Source organism: Bufo gargarizans, chromosome 4 (genome assembly GCF_014858855.1).
Source record: "Bufo gargarizans isolate SCDJY-AF-19 chromosome 4, ASM1485885v1, whole genome shotgun sequence".
Taxonomy (NCBI): Eukaryota; Metazoa; Chordata; class Amphibia; order Anura; family Bufonidae; genus Bufo; species Bufo gargarizans.
Genome location: NC_058083.1, coordinates 40,842,716 through 40,860,293, shown reverse-complemented (window position 1 = coordinate 40,860,293; position 17,578 = coordinate 40,842,716). Strand labels below are relative to the sequence as shown.

Genomic DNA, 17,578 nt, shown 5'->3' with positions numbered 1-17,578 from the left:
AAAAAATAAAAATAATATAAGAACCTTGTTCTGTCTTCATACAGGTTCACACAGTGTGCAGTCTGACATTCAGCATAAACCATTCCTGCCTTCCAAATAAGAGGACTGTTCTTTATAGTCTAACTTGTTTATTGGTCAGCAGGTCGTACTCTCTGCGAGATGCTTGTGAGTGAGAGATTGTACAAATGTGATTGATTGGTAAAAGAGGATTGTTTGGTAAAACTACAAGAATACAAATAACATGTATAAGTATTAAGCATGGATAGCATGTACTATAACATTTGCATTGACAGTGAAATCATATGGTAAAATGGCTTCCTGTACATAGGATTACATGTCTAGCTAACAGTAATAACAACTCCCTGAATAACAATTACAACTAGCTGAACATCTCTGCAACACACAATATCCCTGAAATAAAGGTATCTCTCTCACCAGATATACTTTTACAAGGATGGTGGAGTTTGAGAAGGAGATATGCATTGGACAGCTCTGCTGATGTGTCCTGGAGACTGGAGACTTCTCTTTTCATGGATGCTTTGCACTCCCACAATGCAGTGCACCACCCACAATGCAGAAGTCTTTGTAACAGGAAAAACAAAGTGTAATACAACTTAACACTGCTAGATGGTGCTATAACCACACTAAACACTTCAGAAACACCAAGACTGAGGTGGACATGATCTGTAATGATTCTCTAACTCAGCTGGGCAGAACAGTCAAGCCTCAGCCCAGAGCCCCAATCAGACCTACAATGTTAATTAGTCCTCAGCTCAGACCCCAATTTAAACCAGATCTCAGCTAAGAGCTCCAATCAGACCCCCAATGTTAATTAATCCTCAGCTCAGACCTCCATTGTTAATTTGACGTTAGTTCAGATCCCCAGTGTTATTCAGACCTGTGCTGCCACCACTAAGGAGATCAAGAGCTCTTTTTGCCACGCTGTGCTGTGACCTGACTGTGCACAGCATGAGGTCACAGAGAGCAATCACGTCCTCACACTGTGTACAGGTCACAGGACAGCATTCAGTACCAGCAGAAGAAGACAAGGGAGAGTATTGCCAGCCAAAAAGCAACGTCAACCTATTGACCCTTGTAAGCTTTTTATGTAAGGGACACTGATAAGGGAAGAGGAGGACAGTAATGAAGGGGTGCATTAACAATTCAAAGGGTGAGGATGAGGGATCTATCCAGGTATGAAGAATAGTTTTAACCCCAACAGTTGCTATCATATAAAACAATTTCCTACTCTAGTAACAGTCTAGTGGCTTGTCCTACCCAGAGATTGACATTCTTTCTTGTATCAGTGCACACAGAGATAGCTGTTAATCAATGACAAGGACCGCCCAATGGATTCAATCTCAGGGATTTATGGTAAATTACTATTTTACAAATTTAGCAGAATCTTCTCCCACAAAACCATATATTAATCTGCTCAGCTCCTCCTGTTCAATGACCAGCTCCTCCTGTTTGATGTGCTAGATTCACTTTAACTCTTTCAGGATTCCGCAAATTTTGACAATTCTGCCATTGGTACTTTTCTCTTGATTCACCATAAGATAAATCATTTAAAGGTTTTGGCCACGTTTTGGTTATTGTTGAGCAATCTGTTTGTAGGATGATTAAATGACACTTACTAATATAGTAATTTTTAAAATTTTATGCAATTTTCTATATGGCCCCCTTGTTTGCCAAGTTTTTTTGTGTCGTCCACATGGAGGCATTCTCCACAAAATGGCTGCTGATGGAGGGTCATATGACCAGACAAATCACATCCATCTGATGTTGCCTCCATTCAAATACACTGCACCTGCCGTTTGCACTTCACTGTTGGGAATTTAGTGCAGGCATAGAGTTTGAATGGAGAAGACTGAGTAATGTGTCTGGTCACATCGCCCTCCATCAGCAGCCATCTTATGCATAGTACCTCTAAGTTGACAACACAGAAGATCTACCTAACAATGAGGCATACCTTATGAAATATAGCAATCCCAGCAAAGGCTATGTAAGAAAGTGGCCATATAGTCCTCTTACAGAATGTACACATTAAACAACAGTAGCCAGAAAGTGGTAAACCGCTTTAATATTTTTACAGTTTGCCCATTCTCAGACGCAGCAATACCAATAATGCAATTTTTTTTATTTTTTTTATTTTTTATATATTACATTTTTTTTAAATACATGAGCAAATAATAATCACTTCTGGGCAGCATATTGCGCTGTGTGAACAGCGATCTGCTGCTCAGGAATATGAAGCTGTATGAAGACAAGCGATGGCTTCATGTAAATGCAGCTCTTCACCTACATACATTGACCAGCAGGCAGTTATCAAGAAGAAAGGTCCAGTCTCGATAATTGCCTGCTCACGTGGGGCATCCAAATGCACTTGAAGATTAATGATGTGGTAGTTAAAATTAAGAAGAAATCTTGTTAATTTTGAATAGATTTCTTTGTAATGTAATCACCATTCTATTGACCTTGCAAGGTTCCTCTCAAGACACACTGGTTTGCAGGATGTTGGTTTGGAAGAAATTGACTTGAGTTGACTTGGAAGATATTAGCTTAAAAAGTATTATCTCTTCATAACAGAGCTCTATCCATTTTCTAGATTCATGCAAGTATACTGTACTTCAAATACTTCTTGAAAATGATTGTGACACCAAACTAACCACAAAGTATACAATTATGTTCCCGTTCTTATGGGGACCACATACGTAGGTTATCCCAAGTGGTTAACAATGCATAGACAAGGACAATTGGTGGCTAGTAGACATACATATAAATTCAGGATACAAGTAGGTAAATTTTAGCATCTTATTTATGGTAGTTCCCATTTAGAAACATAGGTTTCTTAATTGTTCAAATTTTCAATGTAAGTGATACTCAAAGGTTATACACGGGGTATAGCACATATCTTATGGGGCAGTGGTCCAGCTATAAATCCTATCGCAGGGTTCAGGTCTAGTGCAGCCCAAGGAGGAGACTGGAACATGAAGTTCTGCAGTAGTCTTGTGAAGAACAGGAACAGCTCCATTTTGGCCAAGCTCTCTCCAGCACAACTTCTTTTACCTAAAATAATGAAATATTAGATACTGGAAAAAAAAAATGTTATTCTTTCAAGGAAAAAAATTGGATACTTCCAACTTGGGCCGTGGGTGGGACTAGTGTTACAACATTGTGAGTAGGCCAATCCATTCTGAACATTTTTATAAACCCCTACATTTAAAAATAGAAATAACCTCGACAAATTCTTCAGAGCCAGGGATGTGCTTCAGAACATAATACAAAAACAAGAATTGCTCCAATAATATTGTCATCGTTCAGAGCCAAAAATGCTTTGTTAAACTAACTGGGCCATCAATCTTGTTGTACTGGGGTCATTGTTATAGTGAATTAATTATAATAATAAACATCATTGTCTGATGGAGAAAATTGTCACCTGTAATTACCACACACTTTTTGTGGTATCCCTCAAGTGGTTGTCCAATTTACATTTTTAGAAAAAGCTCAGAATGATATTCCCCTTTCTCTCCAGCCTCTGCTTCCTTGTCCCTCTTGACAAACAGGAAATGAATGCTCAGTTGATCACTGGCTAAGGCGGGCTGCTATACGAGCCAGTGATCGGCTAATCAGTGATTTCCTGTGTTGAGAGGGACAGGAAGCAGAAAGCTCCAGAACAGGGGCATTGGGGGATTGTTAAGTTGATTATGAGGTATTTTACTTTAATCTGAGGACAACTCTTTAACTCATGGTCATTTTCACACTACAGTAACTAGTCCCCATGTAATAAATTGATAATATTGGGTTGATAATATTGGGAGGGGTAATCACAAGTTATTCTCACCCTTGTAAATTGCAAATTCATGTAATGATAATATTTTATTGCTCTCAGTTTGGTGTAACTATGGACACATGTTCTCAGCTCTAGTCAATATTCTACCAGAAGACATCTGAGAGGACTACTCACCAGCTGAGAAAGCCATGAATGCTTCTTTCCTTACAAAATTTCCACTGGAATCCAGAAAGTGTTCCGGGTAGAACTCATCAGCTTTTGCAAAATGATCCTTGTCGTAGAGTACGGAGGTCAGTAGCGGTATTATGTATGTCCCCTGGAGATTTAAACATTTGTGTAAGTCATATTTACAGTGGAATTTAACTCATTAGATTCATTACTAAGGCTACATGCACACGACCGTTTCTTTTTTGCGGTCCGCAAACCGCTGATCCGCCCATTGTAGAAATGCCTATTCTTGTCTGCAAAATGGACAAGAATAGGACATGCTATATTTTTTTTGCGGGGCCTCGAAACGGAGCAACGGATGCGGGAAGCACACGGAGTGCTGTACGCATCTTTTGCAGCCCCATTAAAGTGAATGGGTCTGCACCCGAGCCGAAAAAACTGCGACTCGGGTGCGGACCCGAAAAAACGGTTGTGTGCATGAGGCCTAAGACTGTGTTCTCAACAGGGCAGTATTTACAACAAGGCACATGAGACATTGTGCGTTGGTTGTCTGGAAGGAGGATGTCGGCAGTACTTCACATAGAAAACTAATGATTTTCTCCTTATCGCTAACATTTGTTGATTGTAGCTACAAGTTACAAGAGATTTAACCGTCACACTGTTTACCTATAGCTAATGTAACAGTAATCTTTTCAAGACGGCAATGTTTAAATCCCCTAACTTGCTGCTATAGTTAAAAAAAGTAAGTGATGAGGAGACATGAGAGCATGTATACTGTCAACTACCAGATAGGATTTATTTGCCTATCACACAGCACACAGTAGACCATTCCATGATCCACACCCTGACACTAAATCAGTAAAGCTCTTTAGTATAACAACAACAAAAACATATAAACCTGGCATTCAGATAAGTAATTTTAGACTAGTTTGTGCTCAGGCCTGGTAACATGGATGAACTTTTATACAGACCACTCACAGATGATGAAGGGAGAGACCGGCACTCCTTGATACTGCAATTATATCGGGTTTATTCGCCACTCATAGAAGAGGCGAATAAACCCGATATAATTGCAGTACCAATGAGTGCCGGTCTCTTCCTTCATTTAAGCATCCAGAGTGACGTCCGCTAACCGCGCACCCATACCTTCATGCAGTGCCGCCCGACTATTCGTAACCACTCACAGATGATGTCCATGTCCTGTCTGTTTGAGGTAAAAGCAGAGCTGGGTAATGCTAGCTAGGATTTTTCCATTCATAGCATGCACAATCTAGTGATGGAGATACCTTTGGACGTGTCCATTAGGTTTTATATTGTACTGGAAGCTGAGTAAGGGTACATTTAGATGAGATGTTTTTAACAACCCGGTAAAATTGCATTTAAAATTAGTTTAAAACTGCATTCTGTTTCACTGGGTTTGCTGCAGCTTTATGTCGTGGTCACCATATTTGCCATTAGTGTTGATCACGAATATTCAAATTTCAAATTTTGATCGCGAATATAGGTAATTCGAAAATTTGCGAATATTTTGAATATAGTGATATATATTCGTAATTTCGAAAATTCACGATTTTTTTTTGCAAATTTTCGTAATGCGGATTTTCGTATATATCGCAGATTTTTCAATCGCCGAGAAAAAACATGATTCCTCCCTGCTTCTTGCTTGTGGGCCAATGACTCATTGGCCCACAAGCAAGAAGCATGGAGGAATCATGACTTTAAATTGGAAAAATGATGAATATTCTAAAAAACTAATATATAGCACAATATCGAATATATATTTGTTTTTTCGAATATTCGTAATATTCTAAAACAAGAATATATAGCGAATATTCGAAAAAAACGAATGTAGAGCAATTTAGCTAATATAGTGCTATAATCTTCTTTGTCTAATAGTTGTAATTTTTTTCTCATCTGAAGTTCAGATTGGAAAAAAATATTGAAACTATTGAAAAAAAGATTATAGCACTATGCAGCATCCCACTACGTGTGTGTGGGCACTGCCTAAAAGCACTTTTTGTCTTAACATATGTATTATGTTGTATTGTATGACTTTGTACTATTATATCTGCAAAATCCCTGTTACCAGGCAGATTAGGTGTAATTTAGACCAACCTATAAGAAAAAACTCACTTATAATGTGTAGATAACACTGGGGTCTAGTATAATATACTGAGCCAACCCAAAAACAAAACCAATAGCCCCAAAGAAAAGTGGGAGACACACATATAAAATATATGTAATTTATTAAGACATGATCACATAACAAACAATATATGAAACATAAGGCACAAGTGTACAGGAGGGGGGGAGACCTCATGTAAGGAGGTCAGATACAACCTCTCTCCCAAACACCCAACTGGCAGGGAAAAAGATGTCACAGCCCCTAGGCATACATCAGCATGAAAATTGTGAGAACTGTATGTTCACTCAAAGTGACATGTACTGGTATGTATGTTGCATGCACAAAAAGATAAATAAAAAAAATGTAGAAATAGCACAGGGCAAACTAGCCCACCCAAAAACCTGGGATGGCCGCATAAGGTAGGCACATAGCCATTGAACTGTACAATACAGACAGAGGTAAGTGTGCCAAGTGCAGGTGGTAATAGGGATATAAAAAGAAATGTAACAACTAACTTAGCAAAACAACAAAACATGTATTACCCATGATATGCTGGACCCAGAGCGTGTGACCAAAAGCTGCACCTCGACGTACGTTTCACCTGGAGAGGCTTCGTCAGGAGGTCTAGATTAGGTGTAATTTATACATCCCACCACTAGATGGGGATAAAACTTAGGTTCTATATATACCTAGTTCAGGCCTAGTGAGGTTAGTGTGTGTTTTGAGATTTGAGCAGATCTGAGGAGTTCAGATTAGATTTGTTGGAGAGAATGTAGAGTGAAGACTCCATGACACAGATTAGTGAGTGGAGCCAACTTCGCTATTAGTTGATGCTAAGATGTGAGGCGCAGAAAAGCATTTTCCTTCTGTGGCCAGACTATATACTTGCATCCCTGACCAGTAGGAGAAGAGTTTGCCTCCCTGGAATAGAAACAAGCTTCCTAAGGAATCATCGGTGATAAGAGCCATTATTGAGGGCCACAGACACCTTTGCATGGTGGAGCATTTATAGCTTCTGGCAGCCACACCATACTTCTGAGAGACAGTTGAGTTTTCTTGTCCAAAAGTTCAGATGGTAGTGAAAAGACAAGGAATAAGACTGAGCACATCAACAGGAACCAGGTATACCTAACCCACTGCTCCAAACTAAAACCTGAAAAGCCTAGAAACAGTGGATTTGCAGAATCAACTCTGTAACATCAAGAGACTGCATTTTTGTACTGCTGCAACCAAAGTCATCAACAGTAAAAGTTGTGAGTTGCATCTTACCACTGTCTACCTCATTATTACTACCTATGGTTGTACCACCATTAACGGTACTGGTGTCACAACAAAAACCATCAAGGGACTCAGCCGCAAGAAGCACCCTAAGCACCCCTAACATCAAGGGCACCTCAACCACCATCTTGGCTGATGCTCCCCTACCACAGAGCGTGCCCTGGAGGATTTTGTGCTGTCCATCTCAACACTGTGCTGCCAGCCCAGGGAGGCTTTCTGCTAACCGTGAGTAAACTGATGAACTGTGTGTTATTACTTGGCCCCTCATCGGTCCACCGTGCACCTCACGTGTTGCCCCTGCGCTACTGGCTGGCTGCAACTATATTAGCTAAATTGCTCTATATTTGTTTTTTTCTCCAAATATTAGCTATATTGCTATGTATTCTTGTTTTAGAATATTACGATATTACGAATATTCGAAAAAACAAATATATTAGTTTTTTCGAATATTCGTAATATTCTAAAACCAGAATATATAGCAATATATTGGAAAAAAAAACTAATATAGAGCAATCTGAAGTCCAGATTGGAAAAAAATTACAACTATAAAAAAAAGATTATAGCACTATATTAGCTAAATTTCTCTACATTAGTTTTTTTTTCGAATATTGGCTGTATTGCTATATATTCTTGTTTTAGAATATTACGAATATTGCAAAAAACTAATATTTTCGATATAGTGCTATGACTCATTGGCCCACAAGCAAGAAGCAGGGAGGAATCATGTTTTTGCTCGGCAATTGAAAAATTTGCGATAAAAATATGCATTACGAAAATTTGAATTACGAAAATTTGCATATTACGCGATCATTACCTTGTCGATTTTTCGAGCAAAAAAAATCGTAGACTATAACGAATATTCGAATTTGCGAATATTCTACAAAATATTCGCGAACTATCGCAAATTCGAATAGGACTACCGCCGCTCATTACTATTTGCCATGCATTTTTTAGGGTAAAAGTCTTAAATGTATTTAATTTGTATATAATGCACAAAACTACAGCAATCACTGAAAAAAAAAACAAGTGTGTTTTCAACAGCATTTTTTACCACTTGGTCAATTATGTAACTACTGTATACCTACAAGTCAATAGGCAGCTTTAGCCAAACTAGTAGGGGGGTGTGAGCACTAAATGTGTTTAGGTCAACATAAGCTTGCAAGAGAAGAAAATCCAGCACAGAAAAATGGAAATTCCATCAGTCTTTATTCCAGCATAGAAAGAACAATACAAATCAGTGGCACTTCAACTCCCGACACCTCCCATCAGATCGACATGTTTCAAACCAAGAAGCGGTTCTTAATCAAACAATAGGTCAACATAAGCTCACAATACAGCCCTGGTTCTCTATGCCCCTGGGAATCTGTGCTGGAGTTGCACACATAATTTTTCTTCCTATCAGAGCAATGGAAACTGTGAGAGAACCCATGGATCCCTATTCCAAGTCAGTAGGGTCCATTGGTCACCAGTGGTAGCTTTCATGCAAGAAATACGGCTATGCACTGTAATTTCTGTTATAAATGGAAACCATGAAGCAAGTGTGAATAATTGAACAAGGGTCGGATTCCACAGGGCATCCGTTACACGGCCAGAACCCCACCTGCCCTGGGTTTTGACTTGCGAACAGCATCCTTATCGCAGTTGCCTTGGGAACATCCAGCCCAACTGCTGTGGACTGCTGTACCTGGTAGATCTCCTGCAAAATGTGAGCTTTATAGGGCTCATGCACACGAACATATTCAGTTTTTTTTGCGGACTGTATTCAGAACCACTCATTTCAATGGGTCAGCCCCAAAAAAAAAACTGGTTATTTTGTGTGCATTATATTTCCGTATATCCGTATGTCTGTTCCTCCAAAAAAATAGAACATGTCCTATTATTGTCCGTATTATTGACAAGGATAGAACTGTTTTATTAGGGGCCAGCTGTTCCATTCCGCAAAATACGGAATGCACATGGATGTCATCCGGATTTTTTGTGGACCGCAAAATACATATGGTCGTGTGCATGAGCCGTTACGTAGTTTAAGAAACACCATGTTTTACCAATAAACAGCTTTTTGCTGGAGTAGTATTTGTCATTACAGTGGCTGCTACAGCAGAAGTGTAACATTACACCAGACCACTCATGGCTATTAATGTAATATATGGGCATCATGGTGATTCAGTGGTTAGCAGTGGTGCACTACGGCACTGTGGTCCTTCGTTCGAATCTGATTGAGGACAACATCTGGATGGAGATTGTGTGTTCGCCCTTTTTCTTTTTTTTCTCGGGGGGGGGGGGGGGGTCCTTCCACACTCCAAAAACATTGTGAGCCCAATTAGGGACAATAAGTGATAATAATGTCTGTAGATTGGTATATTAGTAAAATAAATGAATTAATCTATGGATGGCTTGAGCATGATAGAGTAGAGTCAAAGAACATACATATTTCTAGGCCCATTATTTAAAGAGGTTTTACAGCCAGCTAAAAATGATAAGTAAAGCCTCAGAATGCTTTACCAAATAACTTCACCAGTCCCCTGCCACTTCTTTTCCAACACTTCCTCGGAGGTCAAAACACACAAATGTGATCACTCAGCCAATCAATGACTGCAGTGGTAATCTGCTATGCCAATGATTAGATGCAGTGTCAAATTTATGTGTCAAGGAACTAGGGAGTAGAGACCAGCAGAAAACCAAGGAAGTGTTGGTAGGGCAGAAGCAAAAGATCAGTGTAGTGTAGACATGAGCAAATTGTTTCTACTGAATTTAAATTTGTCCCAATTTTATTTTATTTTTTATTCGATTCATGAGAGAGACAAGCAGATAGGCAGAGAGACATCTGTTCTCCCTTATGGAGTGTGCCTAGTAGGCATGGGAAGTCTTATAGGCCAGTCAGTGCTCTTCTGGGACATGCACATTAGCTTTCTTTCCAAAAGGAGCTATCCTAGTCACTGCTCAACCTTTTACAGTAAATGGCCTTGAAGTTGGATAACAGCTGTGTCATGCCCAAACAACTTTTTTGGGGTAATTCTGCTCTGAATTGATGGGTAGCAAAGAACTGGCTTAGCTAGGTGAGAGGTATTGGTTAGGATTCGAGGTACAATTCTCCTTATGAAGAGTGTCTAGTAGGTGTGAGGATTCTTGGGCCAGGCAAAACTCCTCAGGGAAAAAGCCATCTTGTTGGGTTCTCTAAGGGTATCACAGGACCTAGATTCTTACAAATAATAAGTTATAGGCCTAAATATTTATTTGTACTTACTTTTGGCAGGAGATATCCCCGGAAGTTGACATCTTTAGTAGTAGCGTGTGGCAGGTTGGTTGGAACAATGTTTCCAAAACGTTGAATCTCATGAATGACGGCGTCAGTATAGGGCATGGATTTACGATGACTCGCTTGGGGCACAGCTGACCCAATAACTTTTTCAATCTCATTTTGGACCTTACCTATTCTCAACACAAATACATAAAACTATAAGTTAAAGAAAATGTGTGAAAAGTTGTCAGTTATTAATATTGCTCATATTTTTATTTATTTTTTATATATATTTTTATTTTCAGTATAGAAAAAATACATACATTATGAGAATATTACACAATTTACCATTTACAATATCATATTTATTGTCATATCATTATTCCATTACAAAAAGGAAAAAAAAACTCCCTCCCTACCCATCCCTCCCCCTAGGTTGTCTCGGTTTCCCCAGAGAAATTAATAGCATAATCTCATATCGGGGACCATATTTTTCCTTCATTCTTATTTATTTATTTAGTTTTATTTTTTCCTTACAATAATACTCATATCTTTGAACTCTCTCATAAAGGTTCTTCCATTCTACAATATTTGGTGGTCTATCTGCACCCCACTCCCTAGCTACCATGACTCTCGCCATCATTAATCCTTTTTCCCATTTCATAACACTCTTTTTATCCCAGCCTATCCCACGGATATACAGACGTGGACAAAATTGTTGGTACCCTTTGGTCAATGAAAGAAAAAGTCACAATGGTCACAGAAATAACTTTAATCTGACAAAAGTAATAATAAATTAAAATTCTATAAATGTTAACCAATGAAAGTCAGACATTGTTTTTCAACCATGCTTCAACAGAATTATGTAAAAAAATAAACTCATGAAACAGGCATGGACAAAAATGATGGTACCCCTAACTTAATATTTTGTTGCGCAACCTTTTGAGGCAATCACTGCAATCAAACGCTTCCTGTAACTGTCAATGAGACATCTGCACCTCTCAGCAGGTATTTTGGCCCACTCCTCATGAGCAAACTGCTCCAGTTGTGTCCGGTTTGAAGGGTGCCTTTTCCAGACTGCATGTTTCAGCTCCTTCCAAAGATGCTCAATAGGATTGAGGTCAGGGCTCATAGAAGGCCACTTTAGAATAGTCCAATTTTTTCCTCTTAGCCATTCTTGGGTGTTTTTAGCGGTGTGTTTTGGGTCATTGTCCTGTTGCAAGACCCATGACCTGCGACTGAGACCAAGCTTTCTGACACTGGCTAGTACATTTCTCTCTAGAATTCCTTGATAGTCTTGAGATTTCATTGTACCCTGCACAGATTCAAGACACCCTGTGCCAGACGCAGCAAAGCAGCCCCAGAACATAACAGAGCCTCCTCCATGTTTCACAGTAGGGACAGTGTTCTTTTCTTGATATGCTTCATTTTTTCGTCTGTGAACATACAGCTGATGTGCCTTGGCAAAAACTTCGATTTTTGTCTCATCTGTCCACAGGACATTCTCCCAGAAGCTTTGTGGCTTGTCAACATGTAGTTTGGCATATTCCAGTCTTGCTTTTTTATGATTCGTTTTCAACAATGGTGTCCTCCTTGGTCGTCTCCCATGTAGTCCACTTTGGCTCAAACAACGACGGATGGTGCGATCTGACACTGATGTTCCTTGAGCATGAAGTTCACCTTGAATCTCTTTAGAAGTCTTTCTAGGCTCTTTTGTTACCATTCGGATTATCCGTCTCTTAGATTTGTCATCAATTTTCCTCCTGCGGCCACGTCCAGGGAGGTTGGCTACAGTCCCATGGATCTTAAACTTATGAATAATATGTGCAACTGTACTCACAGGAACATCTAGTTGCTTGGAGATGGTCTTATAGCCTTTACCTTTAACATGCTTGTCTATAATTTTCTTTCTGATCTCTTGAGACAGCTCTTTCCTTTGCTTCCTCTGGTCCATGTCGAGTGTGGTACACACCATATCACCAAACAACACAGTGATTACCTGGAGCCATATATATAGGCCCAATGGCTGATTACAAGGTTGTAGACACCTGTGATGCTAATTAGTGGACACACCTTGAATTAACATGTCCCTTTGGTCACATTATGTTCTGTGTTTTCTAGGGGTACCATCATTTTTGTCCATGCCTGTTTCATGAGTTTATTTTTTTACATAATTCTGTTGAAGCATGGTTGAAAAACAATGTCTGACTTTCATTGGTTAACATTTATAGAATTTTAATTTATTATTACTTTTGTCAGATTAAAGTTATTTCTGTGACCATTGTGACTTTTTCTTTCATTGACCAAAGGGTACCAACAATTTTGTCCACGTCTGTATCCTAGCACAGCTACAGAAATCTCCAATGGCAAAGTTCTGCCACTTTCTCTAGTAAGTTCTTTAAATACTTGAGGTCAATAGAACTGTATAAGATGGCAATACCAAATTAGATGGGTGAAATCAGCATTTTCCATACTACATTTCCAACATCTAGAATCCTTTGTTTTATACATCCTACTCAGCACCAGAGGTGTTGTATATGTTTGATGAAAGAAAGAACTGTATCAAACGGAAATTACTAGATATAGTAACCTTTTTCATACTTTTATAAATAGATCTCCAATCTATAGTGTCCAAATCCATTTCTTGTGCCCATTTACTTTAACTCTTAAATTTAATCACACTTCCCCAACCCTTCTTTATTTTCTTATATATCTGTGCTATTGATACTTAAGTAACGTTACTATTATAACAAAATTCTGCAAATTCCGAATCTATAGTGATTAAATAGTCTTTATTTTCAGTTGAATCATATGCATGTTTCAACCGGAAATATCTAAATCGCGTGAGAAAGTCTAACTCCATACTTAGCCCGAATATATATTTAATATAGAGCTTCGGTAATCATGGATTACTGCAAGTCTCATCATCATCACAAGTTACTCCCTAATACTAATTTTACTAATGCAAAATTTTCAAATTCCAGGCGGGTTAAGTATCCCCCAAGATGGCTGATGGTTCTTGCCTTACCCTTAGGTGCTGATATGGGTGTAAGTGAGGCTACACCCTACCACAGCATGTCCCACTTAGGGGTTCTTTAATGGGGTTGCACCAACCCCTTGTATGAAGATGCCCTGATTTTTCCTGAAGTCCCTATGACTGCAAGGCCATTATCCTTTTCTGGAAACACTCTTGACTACTGACAACTGTGGGTGTTGGGTAGAACTACAATGAATGTCCAGACAACCACCAGTGAACCCAAAGCCTTCTGAAACCTGTCTGGGTAGTATAAAACTAATGCTACCTCTAGGTATTCATCAGAGCCCAACGCAATGTAGAATATTTTTGGCTTCTAGAGACCCAGGATACATCTGTGGAGCTCATGACAGAATTCTGGTGCTGCCACACTATTATCAGACCTATCAGAATAACTAGTAAAAGAATAGTCCGCACATAAGGTGAAAAAAAAAAACAGGAAACAAACGTGAATGCAGAACACAAGAGTTTAAATCCAGATACTAGCAGAAGATTACAAGCTTCTATTTGAAAAGAGTTTGGTGGCCATGTGTTAAACACTGATGTTTCATGATAGTCTTTTGTTACAGTCTGTGGATGTGGATCCATTGTACCAACCACCAGGAGAGATAGGCTGCTGACCTACAAGGATCATAGACATCAATGTGAGGCACCAGGGGGTCATGTAATACCCATGGTCAAAATACAGGCTGAGGTCAGAGCAGGCAGCAAAAATCAAAGTCCAGGAATCCAGCAGTGGCCTGTACAAAGGAGCAAACAATTTATAGCTCTAGAAGAACCACACTGGACCTGTAGATCAGGCAATGTGTGAAACAAGAAGCCCAGCATATATAGGGGAGTTAATTAATTCACTAGTCATCAGCTGGACAGCAGCACATACAGCAAGGAGAGAACCCATATAGTTCTGGAACAGAGTAGAGATACAATGAGCTAAGCAGAGGACACAATCCGCCAACATAAAATCAATCATATTTTCTGCACTGCCAGAGGATGCGCTTAATTTATGTGATAATTTAAGTGCATCCTCTGGAAGTCCATGTGCCTAGATTGAAATCTACTCCGGTTACTCCGGCTAGGATCGATGACCCTGCCCACACCAGGCCCCACCACATGCCTTTTTCAGAAATTGGTGAGGGTGGTGCACTTGCACCTACATTTTTTACTCCAGTTTCTGGTGTACAAGGGCATAGTTTACCAGAAACTGGTGGACACACAGTACTGTGTGATGTAGCATATGTCTACGGTATAGTAGGGGAACATATACACAATCAGCATTCTCACTTTGGATTTCTGGATATTTCATCATCAGAAGAAGACCCCATCTAAGAGTGGTTGAGGTTGTGTCCATGCCAGCGGCAAAGAGGTCTATCACAAGCACCTCTAGGTTTTCATTAGTGAAGTATAATTTAGAATTTGTTTTTTCCTAGAAAGTTAAAAAATATATATATTACATGCAGAGCAAAAGTTCACAGCATTGGTTTTCTGACAACAAGATGAAATGTCCTTACGATATGTCATAAAACAATGGAGAAATCTTTTATAAGAATTCTGCTTCCTCTTTTCTAGGAGGTACTATTTTTCCTCATCAAAAATGACATGATCTGCCATGGAGGCGCCAATGCAGATGTTATCATACAGTAAAAAGTGGAATATAAAACAAAAAGTGCTTTATCTTTATGACTGGTATTTGGAAACTTAGAACGTGTTTTTTGAAAAGAAACTGAATAAAATTATAGCTGAGGGACAGATGTTTTCTGTGCACTATGATCACTTACTGAAGAGTACCTTAAATTTCCTAGGACCTTATCGGAAATCTGTTACAAGCCACCCTCCTAAAACTAAGGGGAACTACTGGGCCCTCTCAGCCATCAGAACCCAGGTGCCACTACTACCTTTGCATTTCCTAAAGATTATCTAGGATGTTTAGCAGTAGTCCTATGCAAAAAAAAATAGTAGTCCTATGCATTGTAATATCACCATTAGTTGAGATAAATTGCAAAGCCACCTTTACTACATCTGTACCAGCGTTTCAGTACCTCTTGTTGTTTCACCAGGAATGTGTCAATAAGGTTCCTCTGGTCATTAACATCCAGTATTTTTTTCTGGTTGGTGAAAGTTTCACGAACAAACTCACGCTGTGCATTTATATTCTTCATCACTACTGTATGAATACTTGAACACCAGTGTATCAGTGATGGATAGGCATTATACAGCTGTAATGGAAAAAAACATTGATGAATGGCAGTAGAAAAGGTAAAGAAAGCTTAAAGAGGTATTACCTTCTGGGACACTGATGGCATATCGCTAGCATATACCATCAATGTCAAATAGGTCCTGGTCCCACCTCTGGGACTTACCCTATCTCCAGAACAGGACCCCCAAAGTGAACAGAGAACAGCTGTGTATATGCATTTACCCTCTGTTCACCTCTATGAGTTCCAAACATAGCCAAGCAATGGCTCTGCACTTTCAGCAGTCCCATAGAGGTGAATAGAGAGGTAGCTGCACTTGAGCTGTCCATTCACTGCTATGGGACTTCATAAAATAGCCAAGCGACTGCTTCCACAGTGATGACAAGTGAGAAAGCAAGCTTCTAATGTACGTCATGTGTAATGCTCTCCTTCACTTCAATGGCCCCAGAGGTGGGACCCAATCCTATCTGACACTGATGGCATATACTAGTGATATGCCATCAATGTCCCAGATGGGCCAGGGGGTATATTCATACTAATAAAATCAGTTTCGCACTCCATCGCAGAAAGCATCCTTTTTCCATCGGAGGGGGTGGGGAGGGGTTGGGGTAGTGTACCAGCACTACTACCACTACTAAAGGCGTGTACTAGGTCAGCCAACTGTCACATGAGGTAGGGCACATCCATGAAAGAAAATAGGCCGTAAGACATCATTGCGCTGTTTTAAAATCCTTTTTATTACCAAAAAAACTTCTGGATTATATCCCAACCAAGGGTTGGATAAGAAAAATGCTGGCAAATCCTCTTCTAAATATTGTTTCAAATCCATAACCAAATATTCTTCTAAAATGCTTGTAATAATTCTCTAAACCCACCATCAAATTCAGAAATCTACCACCAAAAATGACATGCATTCAGCTCGTAATCTGCTACTGTTTTTTCTGCCATGGATTTTGCTTTGTGAACTTAGCCTATGGATGCCTCCGTAATTAATTTTTTGGGGGGAAATTTTATTAAAAAGTTGCATTTGATATGTATCTGGCTTACACCTTCTCACCTAGCTAACCACGCCCACAAGTGACTACAGAGATGTCACTTCTAAGACTGTTGCAAATTTTTGAGCAAGGTGCAACCTGTCACGGTCCCTCAGGTGACTGATGTCAGGAAATCAAGGAGATTGGCTGAGAGTGGAAGAATCTAACAGCCTCCTTGATTTCTCTTGATTCAGTGTTGATAGGGTTAATGACCACTTCCTTTTTCCAGGCTGTTGCTCGATGGTCATCACTTCTACCCTTTATAGTCTGACCCCACCCTTCTGACTATGCGGTAGATAGCTTAATTTGGGTTTGGCTGAGCTGGTGTAAGTTTGTCTCTGGTGTGCCAGCTCGTCCGTCTCTACAGAAGTTAAAGGGAACCTGTCACCAGTTTTATGGTGTCCTAACTAAGGGCAACATAAATAAGTGACTGATTCTCTAAGCAAAATGCTGGGTCACTTTCTTTAATTGACCCAGTCAATCTGCCAACATCTTGTATTGAAAAGCTCCAGCTGATAATGATGAGTCGTGAATATTTATGAGCTCCTGACTCTCCCCGCCGACCTGCTGCTGAATGACAGTTTTTTCCATATGAATCAGCAGCAGGTGGGCAGGGGAGTGGCTATAGCTCTGAATTAAATATACGCTGGACTTAATGCCATCACGCTGGACTCAAATCAGCTCATTAGCATGCGGCATCTTTGTGTGTATATTAT

The 17,578-nt window shown here is 39.6% G+C and overlaps 1 protein-coding gene across 2 annotated transcripts in view; it reads right to left on the bottom strand.

Annotated features, from left to right (window-relative positions):
- Positions 1–2,125: 2,125 nt before the first annotated feature.
- The window catches only part of LOC122934042 (cytochrome P450 2C5-like), a 111,125-nt gene continuing 95,672 nt past the window's right edge, over positions 2,126–17,578 (bottom strand). For both annotated transcript variants that reach the window (XM_044289184.1, XM_044289183.1), the window contains 5 exons: positions 15,673–15,849; positions 14,918–15,059; positions 10,609–10,793; positions 3,968–4,109; positions 2,126–3,069 (listed from right to left, as the gene is read on the bottom strand). In XM_044289184.1, the coding sequence (XP_044145119.1) occupies positions 2,891–3,069; positions 3,968–4,109; positions 10,609–10,793; positions 14,918–15,059; positions 15,673–15,849 (825 nt within the window). In that variant the 3' untranslated portion in view covers positions 2,126–2,890. The remainder of the gene's footprint in view (positions 3,070–3,967; positions 4,110–10,608; positions 10,794–14,917; positions 15,060–15,672; positions 15,850–17,578) is intronic.